Genomic DNA, 17,407 nt, shown 5'->3' with positions numbered 1-17,407 from the left:
ACCTTCCCACAATGAAAGCTGAGTAACAATTAAACTGAGTGAACTCATGAAATGTTTACTTATTTATTAGGCTTGGTAGCAGTAGAGGGACAAACCTACACTTCAGTACAAGAATATTTTGTGCTTTAGATACCTGGTATAATATTCCTGTCCTTCTAAACTATCCTCTGAAACATGAGCAGAGAATATCTAATATTTGCTGGTGTAGTGCATAGCATACACTATGGCCTGTCATACTACAAGCTTTAAACTAAATGTGTTACTTCAGAGGGGAGAAAAGTGTAAAGGAACAAAGGCAATTATTTTACACAGAAGCCGGAATCTCTAACCTCCCGAGTGGTTTTACAAATCACATTATAAAATAGGTACTGCTAGGGTTGTGACCTTAAGTCTCAAGAGCCATGTCTCTCTGACCTCACCCAGTGTTTACTTAAATGCAAATTACTGTCTTAAAGGGACACAGCTTCACTATAACAGAATGAGTTTCATAATATGAAATTGCTGCTTTAAAACAGTACATCATCTTGTACATTACATTACTGTAAACAATGCCATGGGGGATGCAAGTGTATGTAACAAATTAAAAACCTTGCGCTCATCCTTTGTCTACAAAACTTTCATTCTTGATATAAAAGGAAAATACTGCGGATGCTGGAATTTGAAATAAAAAAGTGCTGGAAATACTCAGCAGGTCTGGCAGCATCTGTGGAGACAGAAGATGAAAGGTCACAGAACTGAAACATTAACTCTGCTCGCTTCACAGATGCTACCTGACCTACTGAGTATTTCTAGCACTTCCTGTTTTTATTTTATTCTCGTCACACTGTCAGCTTTTTCCATTGTAAATTCTTCTCCATTTATAATGAAAACTGTCCATCTAAGTTCACCAGGTCCGCGCTTGCTGTGACGCTGTCTAACCTCAATTTGATGTCAGCCAACTCCTCAGCCTATAATGTCGAGGACCTCCAATACTCCAACCAACTCTCTTTCTGCTTCTCAAATTGCTATATAACTATAAACATATCAAATTAATATATAAAAAGCAGAAAGTATGACTTAAAAATGGGGATAATATAGGTATTTTGTATCTAACTGCATATATCTTCCATCTGCTTGTTCTGATCCAATCACTACTTTGCTTGAAGACAATACTTGGTCTTGACTACCTATGCCATGCCACCAGAGATGTCAAACTGGTCATTCTGCAGACATCACATTTGTTATAGAACCAAAAAAAAATTTTAAACTTACTCTTGAGGATCTGGCAGTTGGGGAAGGAAAAGAAAGGTGTTGGGCTGGGGTACTGGGAAGATGAGATCACAGTTAACAGTTGTGAAGGGAAGGATTCAGAGTCTGGAAATGTGAAAATGTTGGGACAGATTGTTGAGGTGACAAGATGGGTCATGGGTTGTGATGGGAAGGATATTGAGAAGTGCCAATGAGAAAAGCACCATAGTTGCATTTATGACTGTAACCGGAAAACTGGCTACAAGTTCCTTAAAGAGCTTTGTGCATCATTATGGTCTAGGTAAAGACATTCAAGAATTTGAAGCTACTTCCTGGGTCACAGTTGGGTGCATGACCATTGTTTTGGGTTGGTATGGGGGGGGTGGGGGAAGAGTAGATTGAATGTGAGAGGTGAGTAACATGCAATGAGAGTGGCAACATATAGATGAAAACCAAATGGGATTAAAGGTGTGGGTGATCAAGATAGGAGAAAAGGCAGGAGCATTTTGTTCGGGTGTAGGGCAAAGAGAATGTAGGCTTTAAGCCTCAATTAATTTCCCCTCCCATCCCTGGATGATTTTAAAAAGCTTGTATTTAAGGCTCAAAGTGTGTAAACTGTTATGCTGAATGCCCTGTTTCCTATTTAAATGATAAAGGCTATCCCAGCTCAGCTGTAAGGAAGCCCTTCAGGAAATTCTACCCCCACCCATCAAAAACAATATTCCTGGCCTAGGAATGGGCTTTTAAGAAGATGAGCAACTTTACCATGATCATACCAAGGGGCAATGATGGGTGGATGGAAACTCTAGTGTTAAGGTTGGTGACCAGCTGTGGAGCAATGAAAAGCTCAACTCAGGGAAGGGAAAAAGGGCAATCATCAGTACAGGGCTCAATTAGCGGAAGAGGCAGTAGAGCAGAAGGATCAGATGATTAAACACGGGAAAGGTGGCGCTGTGCTGGGAGGACTTATCTGGAGATAGATATATTGTTTTAGGTCCAGCAGGCTATGATGGAAATAGCATGGAGAAGTGTTACAAGTTGGCCATTATAAATTGCCCCTAGCATAGGTAGGGGAATTGAGGGAAGGTGGGAATGAGAGAGAGTAATGGGATTAATGTAGGATTAGTATAAATGGGTGGTTGATGGGCAGCACAGACTCAGTGGGCCGAAGGGCCTGTTTCAATGCAGTATCTCTAAATAAAATAAAAATAAAGTGAGATACTTACAGGAAGTTCACATGTGTATAGTATATCTACAGATCAATAATATATAATCTATTAACTATATCGACAACATATATATTCCATCTATCTTTGGCCTCCTTGTCTCGAGAGACAATGGGTAAGCGCCTGGAGGTAGTCAGTGGTTTGTGGAGCAGCGCCTGGAGTGGCTATAAAGGCCAATACTAGACTGACAGACTCTTCCACAGGTGCTGCAGAAAAATTTGTTTGTCGGGGCTGTTACACAGTTGGCTCTCCTCTTGCGCCTCTGTCTTTTTTCCTGCCAACTGCTAAGACTCTTCGACTCGCCACACTTTAGCCCCGCCTTTATGGCTGCCCGCCATAATATATATTATAGTCAATATATATATATATAAAAAAAAATCAAAGTGTGACATCACAGGAAAGTGGGTAAGTGATTGGTTGGCAACATTTCTCTTTTTCTTGTTCTAAACTAGGGCATTCTTTTAAATTAGGAGCCAGAAAATTAATAACCTCAATCAGGATAGGTGTAACAATGAGTGAATGAATAATAGTAGCACAAAGCAGGTCTAGAGGCATTAATTAAAATTAAATTTAAAAACAAGGTACCAACTAGATTTTAAAAGAGGGAACAGAGTTTTTTTTTAAAATGACGGATGGGCAGCTGCGACCTGTTAGCTGCAATTCCTGGACCATGAGAGAACTCCATTACACTTCACATGTCTTGAGAGACTAAGTGCGTAGGAAGTATCTCCAGCTACTTCACCGAGCTCAGGATTTCGGAGCTTGAGGGGCAGCTGGAGTCACTGCGGAGCATCAGGGAACAGCAGTTTCCTGGAGGTGATCATCCCACAGACAGTAAGAGTTCAGGATACTAGGTGGGTGGCCATCCGAAAGTCTAGGAAGAGGCAGCAGGTACAGGAGTCTTCGGGATGTGTGCCACACTCAAACAGGTACTCAGCATTAGAGACTGCTGGGAGTGACGATACCCTGAAGCAGTGCAGTCCACACCACGACACCAATGGGCAAGGGACTGTACAGGAGGGAGCAAAAAAGTGTAGAAATGCAGTTGCTATAGAAGATTCCATAGTCAGGGGGACAAACCGGCATTTCTGTAACCATCATCATGTGTCCTGCGTGGTGTGTTGCTTCCCTGGTGCCAAGGTAAAGGACATCACAGAGAGGGCGCAGAATATCCTGCAGGAGTGAGTGAGCTAGAGGTTGTGGTACAAGTTGGTACCTATGACATAGCAAGGGCAGGTATTGACATCCTATGGTCAGATTTTCCGGAACTAGGAAGGAAGTTAAAAAGTAGGACCTCGAAGGTAGTAATTTCTGGATTACTCCCAGTGCCACACACAAACGCGAGTAGAAATAGGAAGATGAGGAGGATAAATGTATGGCTTGAAGCATGATGCAGGAGGGAAGGCTTCAGATTCTTGGGCCATTGGGACCAGTTCTGGAGCAGAAGACACCTATTCAAAAGGGAGGGCTGCACCTCAACAGAACTGGCAATATCCTCAAGGACAGATTCACGAGCGTGGTCGGAGGGCGCTTAAAATAAATTGGCAGGGGGATGGGCACCAGCCTACAGAAGTAGAAAAGAGGAATAAGGTGCATAGTGTGAGTGTGTTGGACAGTACTAGAAAAGGGCGTAGTGCCATATATTAGATAGGAGCAGACTGAGAAGGGCTATAAGGAATGCAAAGACAGGAGTACAATGCATGTATGTAAATGCACAAAGCATAGTGAATAAGGTTGGTGAGCGACAAGCACAAACAGCAGTATGGGAATATGATGCAATGGCAATAAAGGAAACGTGGCCTAAAAATAGCGAGGACTGAATGCTTAATATACAAGGATATAAAATGTTCAGAAAAGATAGAGAAGGAGAAAAGGGAGGTGGGGTGGCAGTACTGATTAGAGAAGATATTGTAATGTTGGAAAAGAAGGGATACCCTAGAGAGGGCAAGTACAGCATCCATTTGGTTAGAGTTGAGAAGCAAAATGGGTATGATCACGCTACTAGAGGTATTCCATAGGCCTCCAAATAGTGAGAGCTAGATACAGGAGCAAATCTGCAAGGCAATAAGAGATGTGCAACAACTATAGCATGGTGACATTGGAGGACTTCAATTACCCAAATATCGATTGGGATAATGTTAGGATAAAGGGAAAAGAGGGTGAAGAATTTCTGAAAATTCAGGAGAACTTCCTTGATTAGTATGTTCTCAGCCCAACTAGAAAGAAGGCATTGCTGGATCTCGTGCCTGGAAATGAGGCGGGCCAAGTGTCGGTGGCGGACCACTTGGATAACAGTGATCATCATATCATAAGGTTTAGACTCGTAATGCAGAAAAGTAAGGAACGATAAGATAACATGGCTAGATTGGAAGGCGGCTAATTTCAATGCAATGAGAGGGATCTAGCCAGGATAAAATGGAACAGAAGACTGACGGGAAAAACAGTTAACGGAATAATCGGTTCTTTTTAAGGAAGAGATGCTTCAGGTACAGGCTGGGTACATTCCAACAAGGGCAAAAGGTAACCAAAAACAGGCGCCTTGGATGATGAGGGAGATAAGAGATTATAATGAAACAAAAATAAAAGAGGGTGCATGATGCATGTCAGGTGAATTCTTCAAGTGAGAACCAGGTCAAATACAATAAGTTGAGAAGGGAGTAAGACAGGCATTAAGAGAATATAGGAACACAGGACTTAGGAGCAAGATTGGGTCATTCAGCTCTTTGAGCCTGCTCTGCCCTTCAATAAGGTTGTGGCTGATCTGGTTGAGGTCTCAACTCCACTTTCCTGTCTGTCCCCCATAACCCTTGATTCCCTTGTCTATCAAAAATTTATCTAACTCAACCTTGAATAAATTCAATGACTCAGCCTGTACTGCTATCTGAGGAAGAGACTTATGACCCTCAGAGGAAAACATTTCTCATCTCTATCTTAAAAGGTATTTTTAAACAGTGTTCCCTAGTTCTAGTCTTCCCTACCAGAGGAAACAACCGTCCAGTATCCACTCTATCAAGTCCCCTCAGGATCTTATATGTTTCAATAAAATCACTGACCATTCTTCTAACCTCCAATGGGTATAAGGCCTAACCTGTTCAACCTTTCTTTATACAACAAGCCCTTTATCCCCGGAATGAGTTGAGTGAGCCTTCTCTGAACTACTTCTAACACAATTATGTCCCTTTTCAAATAAGGAGACCAAAATTGTAATTGCAATCAACATAAAAGGGAACCCAAAGATCTTCCACTGTAAACAGTAAGCAGGTAGTGGGGTCCGTTAGGGACAAAGAGGTAGTATATACTAAGAGGCACTGGGCAAGGCTAGAATACTTAGATGAGTGCTTCATATCAGTCTTAACTAAAAAAGAGGAACCTGACAAAATATCGGTAGAAGTGGCGAGACTAGAGGCAATGGACACAGTTAAAGTTGAGGGGGAGGTGGTACTGAAAAGGCTGACTATGCTTAGGGTAGATAAGTCACCTGGCCCAGAGAGCTTGCATCCCAGTTTGCTGAGGAAGTGGGAGTACAGAAAGCGGAAGAGCTTGCCATAATCTTTCAATCTTAGGATATCCTAGCTGCGGGGGAGGTGCCAGAGGATTGGAGGGTGGCAAATGTGACATTTAAGGGTGGAAGGACAGTCATAGCAACTACAGACCAGTTAGTTTATCAGTGGTGGATAAGCTTTTAGAAACAATAATCAGGGGGGAAAAAAATCAACAGGCACTTGGAGGGGTTTGAGTTAATTAAGGCTAGCCAGCATGGATTTGTAAACGACAGATCATGCTTGACTAATCTAATTTAATTTTTTGTTAAAGTAACAGAGAAGGTCGATGAAGGAAATGCAGTGGATGTTTTTCTTGGATTTTAAGAAGGCTTTTGATAAAGTACCACGTAACAGGCTGGTTGACAACATTGAGGCTGATGGCATAGGAGGGCCAGTGTCCAATTAGATTTTTTAAAAACTGTGGTAAATGGTTGTTTTTCAGACTGGAGGATGGTAGACACTGGTGTTCCCCAAGGGTCAGTGTTAGGACCACAGCTTTTTTTGTTATATATACATGACTTGGATCTTGGAATACAGAGCAGAATTTCAAAATTTGTTGAGAATACCAAATTTGAAGGAGTGGCAAACAGCGAGGATGAAACTGCCTGCAATAGGACATAGATAAGCTAGCAGAATAGCAGACAAGTGACAGATGCAATTTAATAGAGACAGGTGTGAGGTGATACATTTTGGCAGAAGGGATAAGGTGAGGCAATATAGACTTAATGGCACAGTTCTAAACAGTGTGCAGGAATAAGGGAACCTGGGGGTGCATGTGCATAGATCTTTGAAGCTATCTGGACATATTAAGGAGAGTGGTTAGCAAAGAATGAGATCTTGGGCTTCATAAACAGAGGCATAGAGTACAAAAGCAGGAAGGTTATTCTGAACATGTATAAAACTTTGGTTAGGCCACAACTAGAGTACTGCAATAAAAACAAGAAATGCTGGAACCACTCAGCAGGTCTGGCAGCATCTGTGAAAAGAGAAGCAGAGTTAACGTTTCGGGTCAGTGACCCTTCTTCGGAACTGACAAATATTAGAAAAGTCACAGGTTATAAGCAAGTGAGGTGGGGGTGGGGCAAGAGATAACAAAGGAGAAGGTGTAGATTGGACAAGGCCACATAGCTGACCAAAAGGTCATGGAGCAAAGGCAAACAATATGTCAATGGTGTGTTGAAAGTCAAAGCATTAGTACAGATTAGGTGTTAACAGACTGAATATTGAACAGCAGCAAGTGCAAACCTGAAAAAAAACAGTGGGTAAGCAAACTGAACAAACTAAGATGAAATGGAATAAATGCAAAAAAACAAAAAAAAAAGATTGTAAAAAATGTAAAAAAAGAAAAAAAATAATAACTAAAAATGAAAGTAAAATGGGGGGCTGTCATGCTCTGAAATTATTGAACTCTATGTTCAGTCCGGCAGGCTGTAGTGGGCCGAATCGGTAGATGAGATGCTGTTCCTCGAGCTTGCGTCGATGTTCACTGGAGTACTGCATCCAGTTCTTGTCACCATACTTCAAGAAGAATGTGAGGGTCCTTGAGAGGGTGCAGAGGAGATTTACCAGAATGGTTCGAGGGATGAGAAATTTGAGCTACCAGGTTAGATTGGAAAAGCTGGGGCTGCTCTCCTTGGATTTTTCACATTCACATTATCCTGGTTGGTTGGGATGATGGCATTTGTGGCAGAACCTGCCTCTCAAGGACTGGCCTTCACAGCCATCAGCAAAGGTGCAGTGAAGACACCCCACCTAAATGGATTGTTTGCTACGTGTCCATCATCTTTCGTTGATGGAACGATGCCAGCAGTGGGATGATGGAACCATCATGCCATTAACACTTATTCACCCAACTGCCAGAACACACTTACTGTAGGAATAGCTCCCTCAAGAACTAGTTTTGTCTCCCTCCCATACATTAGCCAGCAGAGCCTTTCTATAGTGGAGAAGTTAGTCTGAAAATGTTAATCAATACTGGGATTTAAACCAGCCTACTAATTGAGAGTCTAATGCTCAACCATTGAATCTGCCAAGCCACCCCGCAAAAGACCTTTTAAATGTCAATCCCACAGTTGACGGGCCTATGTAACCTTGCATAAAAATCAAATATTTTTGCAGAGAATAGCATAACACTGCCACTTTGTGAATATAAATGCTGAACAAAATGACTGTTTTCAATCTCCACTAATGTGAATGTTCTTTACCAGCTGAGTTTAAGACTCAAGCTGCTCAAAAGAATGCCACAAACAAGTTACCTTTAATAAAAACAAGAAATGCTGGAAATACTCAGCATCTGTGGAGAGAGAAGCAGAGTTAACGTTTCAGGTCAGTGACCTTTCATCAGAACCTTTCAGTTACCTTTAATGCCAGTTTTCCAGGCCTGGGTGGCAGTAGGGGGTGGTGATAACATTATTCGTGTTTGATTTAATATAACAAATGATAAATTTAAGTACTGAATTTTATAATTGAACAAGCAGCGCTGGGGACATTTGAGAGGTGCTTCCAAGGCCTTTGGCATCACTCACCTGCAGAGATTCAATGAGCAGCTTAGTTTTATAACAATCATATTCTAAAAATATTGTTCTTAATGGGAAAACAAGGTACTTCCTTGATAACATTAGAATTGTCAGCCCAAATATAAAAAATCAACTGCATTACAAGAATACTGCCAGATGAGCTGAAACCCACATCCATCAGAAAAATATCTCAGTGAATAAGTTTAAGAATTGTACCTGGAGGTTCATACAGACATACTAATTAGTTGCAGGAGTAGGCCACTCAGCCCCTCGAGCCTCCTCCACCATTCAATAAGTTTTCGAAAAATAAAATCAGGGTTTATTTTGGACCTTTTAAACACAAGTCTAAATAAAGAAGAAAGTAAATTTGAGAATCTTTAAGATTTTAAACTGATGTGCATATCAGCAGCATTCATTCTCAGTAACAAATGACTGTTCAGTGTAAAATATTTTTCTCTTTAAGACTCCTTCATTCTCAGAAAATTTAACAAGAGGAAGTGAGAGTTTGTTTTAGCAAACGAGAAGCAGCATTCAGTTCAAATAAGGTAAAACAATGGATTTTCCCCACAGAGAATAATGTGCCAACAAAAAAGTGCAAAATCCAAAAGATGTAGATGACTTAAGCTGAAAAAAATCAAACATTTTGTTTTTTAAAAAATCAATAAGTTCTGAAAAGACAGAGCTATTTATAGCCAATAAAAGATTCTACAATTAGTAGTGAACACTCTACAGAATAACAGTGAATCAGGATTAGTTGCATCATAGGTGAACCAAAGTCACAACTATTCATTACAGTACAGATTGAACGTAGATACTGCAATTTCAGTTACAATATATCCCAATATCAAGGCAGTCCAATTCACAGATCGAATAACACCTTGATTCCAAACATGGTTTGCTTTCAAAGCCTGTCCAGTCTACACACACCCACTCCTCCCACTCCCCCACCCCCCCACCCGCACTACCCCCTCCTCCCCACCCGCACTCTTTCCCCCCCCTCCTCCCCGCACGCACTCTTCCCCCCTCCTCCTCCTCCCCGCACGCACTCTTCCTCCTCCTCCTCCTCCTCCCCGCACGCACTCTTCCCCCTCCTCCTCCTCCCCGCACGCACTCTTCCCCCTCCTCCTCCTCCCCGCACGCACTCTTCCCCCTCCTCCTCCTCCCCGCACGCACTCTTCCCCCTCCTCCTCCTCCCCGCACGCACTCTTCCCCCTCCTCCTCCTCCCCGCACGCACTCTTCCCCCTCCTCCTCCTCCCCGCACGCACTCTTCCCCCTCCTCCTCCTCCCCGCACGCACTCTTCCCCCTCCTCCTCCTCCCCGCACGCACTCTTCCCCCTCCTCCTCCTCCCCGCACGCACTCTTCCCCCTCCTCCTCCTCCCCGCACGCACTCTTCCCCCTCCTCCTCCTCCCCGCACGCACTCTTCCCCCTCCTCCTCCTCCTCCCCGCACGCACTCTTCCCCCTCCTCCTCCTCCTCCCCGCACGCACTCTTCCCCCTCCTCCTCCTCCTCCCCGCACGCACTCTTCCCCCTCCTCCTCCTCCTCCCCGCACGCACTCTTCCCCCTCCTCCTCCTCCTCCCCGCACGCACTCTTCCCACTCCTCCTCCTCCCCGCACTCTTCCCCCTCCTCCTCCTCCCCACACGCACTCCCCCCCCTCCCCACACGCACTCCCCCCCCCTCCACTCCTCCCCACACGCACTCTCCCCCCCCCCACTCCTCCCCACACGCACTCTCCCCCCCCCCCCACTCCTCCCCACACGCACTCTTCCCCCCCACTCCTCCCCACACGCACTCTTCCCCCCCACTCCTCCCCACACGCACTCTTCCCCCCCACTCCTCCCCACACGCACTCTTCCCCCCCACTCCTCCCCACACGCACTCTTCCCCCCCACTCCTCCCCACACGCACTCTTCCCCCCCACTCCTCCCCACACGCACTCTTCCCCCCCACACGCACTCTTCCCCCCCACTCCTCCCCACACGCACTCTTCCCCCCCACTCCTCCCCACACGCACTCTTCCCCCCCACTCCTCCCCACACGCACTCTTCCCCCCCACTCCTCCCCACACGCACTCTTCCCCCCCACTCCTCCCCACACGCACTCTTCCCCCCCACTCCTCCCCACACGCACTCTTCCCCCCCACTCCTCCCCACACGCACTCTTCCCCCCCACTCCTCCCCACACGCACTCTTCCCCCCCACTCCTCCCCACACGCACTCTTCCCCCCCACTCCTCCCCACACGCACTCTTCCCCCCCACTCCTCCCCACACGCACTCTTCCCCCCCACTCCTCCCCACACGCACTCTTCCCCCCCACTCCTCCCCACACGCACTCTTCCCCCCCACTCCTCCCCACACGCACTCTTCCCCCCCACTCCTCCCCACACGCACTCTTCCCCCCCACTCCTCCCCACACGCACTCTTCCCCCCCACTCCTCCCCACACGCACTCTTCCCCCCCACTCCTCCCCACACGCACTCTTCCCCCCCACTCCTCCCCACACGCACTCTTCCCCCCCACTCCTCCCCACACGCACTCTTCCCCCCCACTCCTCCCCACACGCACTCTTCCCCCCCACTCCTCCCCACACGCACTCTTCCCCCCCACTCCTCCCCACACGCACTCTTCCCCCCCACTCCTCCCCACACGCACTCTTCCCCCCCACTCCTCCCCACACGCACTCTTCCCCCCCACTCCTCCCCACACGCACTCTTCCCCCCCACTCCTCCCCACACGCACTCTTCCCCCCCACTCCTCCCCACACGCACTCTTCCCCCCCACTCCTCCCCACACGCACTCTTCCCCCCCACTCCTCCCCACACGCACTCTTCCCCCCCACTCCTCCCCACACGCACTCTTCCCCCCCACTCCTCCCCACACGCACTCTTCCCCCCCACTCCTCCCCACACGCACTCTTCCCCCCCACTCCTCCCCACACGCACTCTTCCCCCCCACTCCTCCCCACACGCACTCTTCCCCCCCACTCCTCCCCACACGCACTCCCCCCCCCCTCCTCCTCCCCACACGCACTCCCCCCCCCCTCCTCCTCCCCACACGCACTCTTCTCCCCCCCCCCACCTCCTCACACGCACTGGGAAATATTTAAAAAGTACAACCACCCTGTGTGTATAAAGACAAAGACTAACAGATTGGATACATTTCAAGGACATAATACAACTCAGGGTTGAGATGACATTGATAAACTCCCTGTTTCACTCAGTTTACAATGGCCTTGACCTTACATACATACACACATTTACCAATAATCCATACTAAACAGTTTGGTAGCTCAAATTTTTTTGCATTCAACTCTAAAGCGAATACTGGTGAAAACGCTGCTCAAAGTCAGTTATTACAGTTGGGCAAGTTGTCCGTTCTCAGCTGGACAGAGACACTAGAAATGCAAAGTAAAAGGTTTAGCGCTGCCCATTTTACATTGATAAAATCTGTACTGCTACAGTTAACAGTAGCAAACGTTGCTATGTCCTCGCTGAATATTTATGCCTGCTAGGATTCTTTTCAGCATGAAAAAGCCTACAACTCAAAGTCACTGATAGCTAAAGGAATTATAATCATGATTCTTAGTTAGAAGAGGCTCATAATTCCAAAAAGCACAACAAATACCACAAATGTCACAGCCCTGAAAGTACAAACATTTTTTTCCACGTCCAGAATTCACCCCAAACTCTGGATGCCCCAAAGTATCAAAATGAATCACTACATAAGAGAGGCAATCGCTGCATTAAGCAATGTTGCATTTATTATAATTATAAATATTTAGCTTGAAGCTAGTTTTATCATGCTGTTTCAGCCTGCCAGTATTACCATCGCATAACAGCATCCAAATCTTACAGGCTATTCAACATTTACACAAGGCATCTCCTTTTCTGACCATATCACTGTACTTAAATTCACATTCCCAAATATTTAATATCTTGGTGGCAAATCTCAATCTACCAATAATTCTAAACTTGAAAACATGCAGAGATATCACATACGTTTAGTTTCCCCCTTATATTTAACAGCTGCTGCCATGATAAAACACTATAGTACCTGACCTTCATTAATTAAATAGATGAAACACAATATATTGAAAAAATGTACTAAAAATCAAAAGGTGAAATTAGCCATTGCAACATCAGACCAAGTGCAGGTAAAAAGCCCATTTAAAATAAGTAACAGGCATTTGCAGAAAGCATTATCCAGAAAGCATCATCCAATTACTGCCTACAGTCTAGCCAACTATTTTCAAATCTGGGTCTACATATCAAAATAGAAGTATAATGCTACAAAAGGAAACAATCATTTTCTGGAAAAATATTAGAACAAAATACCCATTGTAGTCTGTAATTTATTACAAGACATATTAAAAACATACACAAATTCCAGGAAACACTAGCACTCTACTAATGCTTGTATCTCTACCAGCTAACAGTGAATAGCTTAAACAAAACTGGCAACTGGGGGAGGGGAAATTAAGGACAGTCATTACGCAAGGTTAGGTTTCCCAGAGAATTCCTGTGAGAATTAAAGCTGCTGGAACAAACCAGAAAAACACTTTCAACACGCATCACACCGACACACGGTGCAAAATAAAGTCCCCTGCCCACCGCCCCTCGGAGGAAAAGGAAAGAATATGATCAGGCAACGCAGGAGGCTAGTTAGTCCAATAAAGCCCGTAAATAAAAAAATACTTAGAAGTTGTTGGCAGCAAACTGGAGGCAACATTAGTTACTAAAACCAGTAACACACCACCACGCAGTGAAAACCAAAATAAATGTTGAGGAAGGAAAGTCAGCCATTACACGTTAATTATTCCAGAGATCTAATCTTGAGTTTCATGGGAATACACAGATACATAAAAATTAGTTGCAAAATTTTCTAGAACAAGCAATAATGACTGAGATGCCCGATGAGCTTAGGTTGATACACAAATATATGAAAATTAGTTGTAAGATTTTCCAGAACAAGCAATATCTTTAATCTGTCTGCTCAACCTATGTTAATACACAAATATATGAAAATTAGTTGTAAGATTTTCCAGAACAAGCAATATCTTTAATCTGTCTGCTCAACCTATGTTAATACACAAATATATGAAAATTAGTTGTAAGATTTTCTAGAACAAGCAATTATGCCTTTAAACTGCCTGATGAGCTTATGTTAATACAGATATATGAAAATTAGTTACAGGATCTTGTAAAACAGGCAATAATAGTATTTTGCTTTTATAATAATAATGTCTCTCTATGAGCATTGCTGTCTCTGGGTTCTACACAGACAAGAGGCTGCCTTGCTGGTCTTCACAGGCTGGGCTGTGCCAGGCGCTTTTACTCACCCACTGATCTGTATCCTAATATCGCAACCTTACGGGACTTCGGCTGTGGCATGTTAGGAACGAGGTTTATACCAGAGAAATGAAATTTAGATAATTAACAAAAGACAGTTTTTTTTTTGTTTCCTTTAAAAAACTGCAGGCCGACAGCCCCCCCAAAAAAAAACCCAAGGGGGGAGGGGAAGGAACTTAATAACTCAATTAAAAAAAATACAAAACTACCTCAATAATTTAAAAAATATATAAAGTTTAGAAACCCAAAAAAGAGACCAAAGGTGATTTCTGTCCGACTGGGAGATATATCTGTAAGGTATTGGCTACTTTGGGGCTCCGCAAGCCTTCAGTGGCGTAGCTCCGTCCCCTGTCCCTCACCAGATTGAACCGGAACCTTCCCACCCTCCCGGACCCGCCTCCTCCCTCCGCCCATTGGACCAGACCGGGCGTCCTGGCGTCAGCATCTACCCGGCCATTGGCTAACAGAACCATCAATCATTTCTCCCCGGCCGGCTTGTCTGTGTGTGGGGGGGGGGGGGGGCGCAGGGGCGGTGCGGCTGGTTACCTCGCAACGTCTGGAGCTGGTCTGTTCGTTCCTCGCACTGGCTGCTGGGGATTGTAGTTCACCGAGACGCCCTTCATTTCCTGCAACAGCAACAAAGTATAAAAAAAAGCACTGCTGGAAGCTTGAAATAGGAAACAGAAAATGCTGGAAACATGCTCAGCAACATCCGCAGAGAAATAAACTGCAATCAGAGCAGAAAATGCAGGGAACCTTGTTTTTCTTTCTCTTAAGAAGAAGAGTAGGCTATACAGCCCCTCTAGCCTGCTCCACCATTCAGTGAGATCATTGATGATGGACTACCCTAACTTCCTGCCCTATCCCCATACCCATACCCATCAATTCCCCTAGAGTCCAAAAATCTATCAATCTCTGCCTTGAATATATTCAAAACTGACCACCCACAGCTCAGTAAAGCTTAGTAAATAATTAGAAAGATTTGTAACTGATGAAATTTCTTCACATCTCAGTCCTAAGTGGCTGTCTCCTTATCCTGAGACTATGACCCTTAGTTCTGGACTCTTCAGGCAGGGGAAGCAGCCTCTCAGCATCTACCTTCTAAACTCTTGAGAGTATAGGCCCATTCCTCTCGACCTCTCACCATAGAACAACTCTCTCGCCCCAGCTCTCCATTGAGGCCCCCTGACAACTCTTCCTCCAACACATCGCCACCATCATTCACCTGAGTGGAATGCACTCTCAGTTTTCCACTGTCTCTAAATTACCAGAATCCTTGACCGACATACTAGATGAGTAGAAATTTCCTCCAACTAAATATTGGGAAGACCGAAGCCATTGTCTTCAGTCCCTGCCACAAACTCCGTTCCCCAGCTACCGACTCCATCCCTCATCCTTTAACTGTTTGAGATTTAATCAGACTGTTTGCAAACTTTGACCCTGAGTTAATTTTCCGATCACATATCGCTGCCTATTTCCACATCTGAAATATTGCCTGACTCCTCCCCTGCCTCAGCTCATCTGCTGCTGAAACCCTCATCTATGCCTTTGTTACCTCTGGACTTGACTATTCCAATGCACTCCTGGCTGACCTCCTACGTTCTACCCTCCACAAACCTGACGCCATCCAAAACTCCGCTGCCCTGCCCTAACTCGCACAAAGTCCTGTTCACACATCACCATTGTTCTCTCTTGACTTACATTGGCTCCTGGTTAAGCAAAGCCTGAATTTTAATATTTTAATCCTTGTTTTCAAATCCCTCCATGACCTAAACCCTCTCTATCTCTGTAATCTCCTCCGGCCTCATAACCCTTTGAGATCTCTACGCTCATCTAATTCTGGCCCCTTGAGCATCTCCAATTTTAATCACTCTGCCAATGTCGGCCATGCCTTCAGCTGCCAAGGGCCTAAACTCTGACTTCCCTCCCTAAACCTCTCTGTTTCTTTACCTCTAATTCCTCCTTTAAGACACTCCTTAAAACCAACCTCTTTGACCAAGCTTTTGGTCATCTGATCTAATATCTCCTTAATAAAAACAGAACGTGCTGGAAATACTCAGCAGGTCAGGCAGCATCTGTATAGAGAGAAGCAGAGTTAACATTTCACGTCTGTGACCTTTCACCAGTTCTGCCTGACCTGCTGAGTATTTCCAGCACTTTCTGTTTTTATTTCGGATTTCCATCATCTGCAGTATTTTGCTTTTATACTAATATCTCCTTATGTGGCTCGGTGTTAAACTTTCCTTGATAATGCTCCTGCAAAGCACCTTGAGATGTTTTACTATGTTAAAGACGATATATAAATGCAAGTTGTTGTTAACCTGCTGAGCAGTTTATTTATAATCGGTTCTAGGCTGCTTTTCATTTTTTTAAAAAGGACATAGCTCGTTCCACAGAAATCAATCATTTTTTTTAACTGGGATGTGAAGCCAGTTACTGAATATCCTTGAGGGAGGACAGAAACTATTCCAATTGAGGATTCGTTGATGGGGCCTACAATTCTCAATGCAGCCTGCCTCCATATCGAGACAGTAGAGTCAGATCTCAACCAAGGTGTCGTTGTTATAAACTCTTTTATTAAAGACCCGCTATAGTATGTGATCTGTTAACACACACACACAATTAGACACTGCTTCCCGCAATGTGAGGTTAACCCAGCCACGCAGTCTAGGGATGAACAGCCTGTTGGGAATGGGTAGAAATTGCAGTTATTATCAATAATTATTATTAATGTTATTGAAATTATTATTCCTCATAAATTCATCCACTTCCTCTTTCCCCACCCCCGCCCCCTTCTAAAATCTCCCGGATATTGGTGTGTCCCTGTCTTTTTTAAAGCATAATTGTGAAAATCACTGCATGTTGTTGGTTGCAAGCTCCATTACTTTTGTAACTGATCTTTTGAGTTGGCAGAAACATGTTGCTTTTGTGAGCCAGCAATTCGGGAAGTAGCCTAGTGTTTACCTCATTGCTCAGTGATAAAAACAGATTGTTTGGGGTCACGAATGCTGAACATCACTAGTGTCAATGCTTTTTATTTTTGTATGTGTACATGTTAAATTTGAAACGAAAATTTTCTAACTTTTTGTAAAGTTGAGAGGGAGTTATGTTAGTGGTTTCTGGGAGATTTGCCAGGCCATCTGTTAAGGTTTGCCAAACTTCTGGTTCAGAGAACAAGCAACATCATTTTTTTGTGACAAAAATAATTGAACAGCTGATAGGTAATGCCACAATGAATGACAGTATAAACATGAATAGAATCTATATTCTATTCGGCACAGGGTTAGGTCACAGATCAACCATGATCTCTTTGAAGGGCGGAACAGGCTCGAAGGGCTAAATGGCCTCCTCCTATCCTTATGTTCTTATTCAGTATACAACCAAAGCCAAAAAAATTATCGATACATTCTAACATCATTTTGCTATTAAAATTGTTATAGGTGTGTTGTGAAATGGATTATTTTTAACTTAGCAAAACTACACAGATCATATTAGAAAATAAGAGAGTGGAGAATGAAGTGAATTATTGAGGATTTCCCAGACAT

The 17,407-nt window shown here is 44.3% G+C and overlaps 1 protein-coding gene across 1 annotated transcript in view; it reads right to left on the bottom strand.

The window, feature by feature from the left end:
* rheb (Ras homolog, mTORC1 binding) overlaps nt 1-14,236 on the bottom strand; it is a 149,739-nt gene extending 135,503 nt beyond the window's left edge. The window contains exon 1 of the mRNA XM_068015097.1: nt 13,853-14,236. Coding sequence (XP_067871198.1) covers nt 13,853-13,904 — 52 coding nt within the window. The 5' untranslated portion in view covers nt 13,905-14,236. The remainder of the gene's footprint in view (nt 1-13,852) is intronic.
* Between the last annotated feature and the right edge of the window lie 3,171 nt (nt 14,237-17,407).

Source organism: Heterodontus francisci, chromosome 2 (genome assembly GCF_036365525.1).
Source record: "Heterodontus francisci isolate sHetFra1 chromosome 2, sHetFra1.hap1, whole genome shotgun sequence".
Classification (NCBI taxonomy): Eukaryota; Metazoa; Chordata; class Chondrichthyes; order Heterodontiformes; family Heterodontidae; genus Heterodontus; species Heterodontus francisci.
Note: the sequence above shows the minus strand (reverse complement) of the source record. Positions and strands in the feature narration are given on the sequence as shown.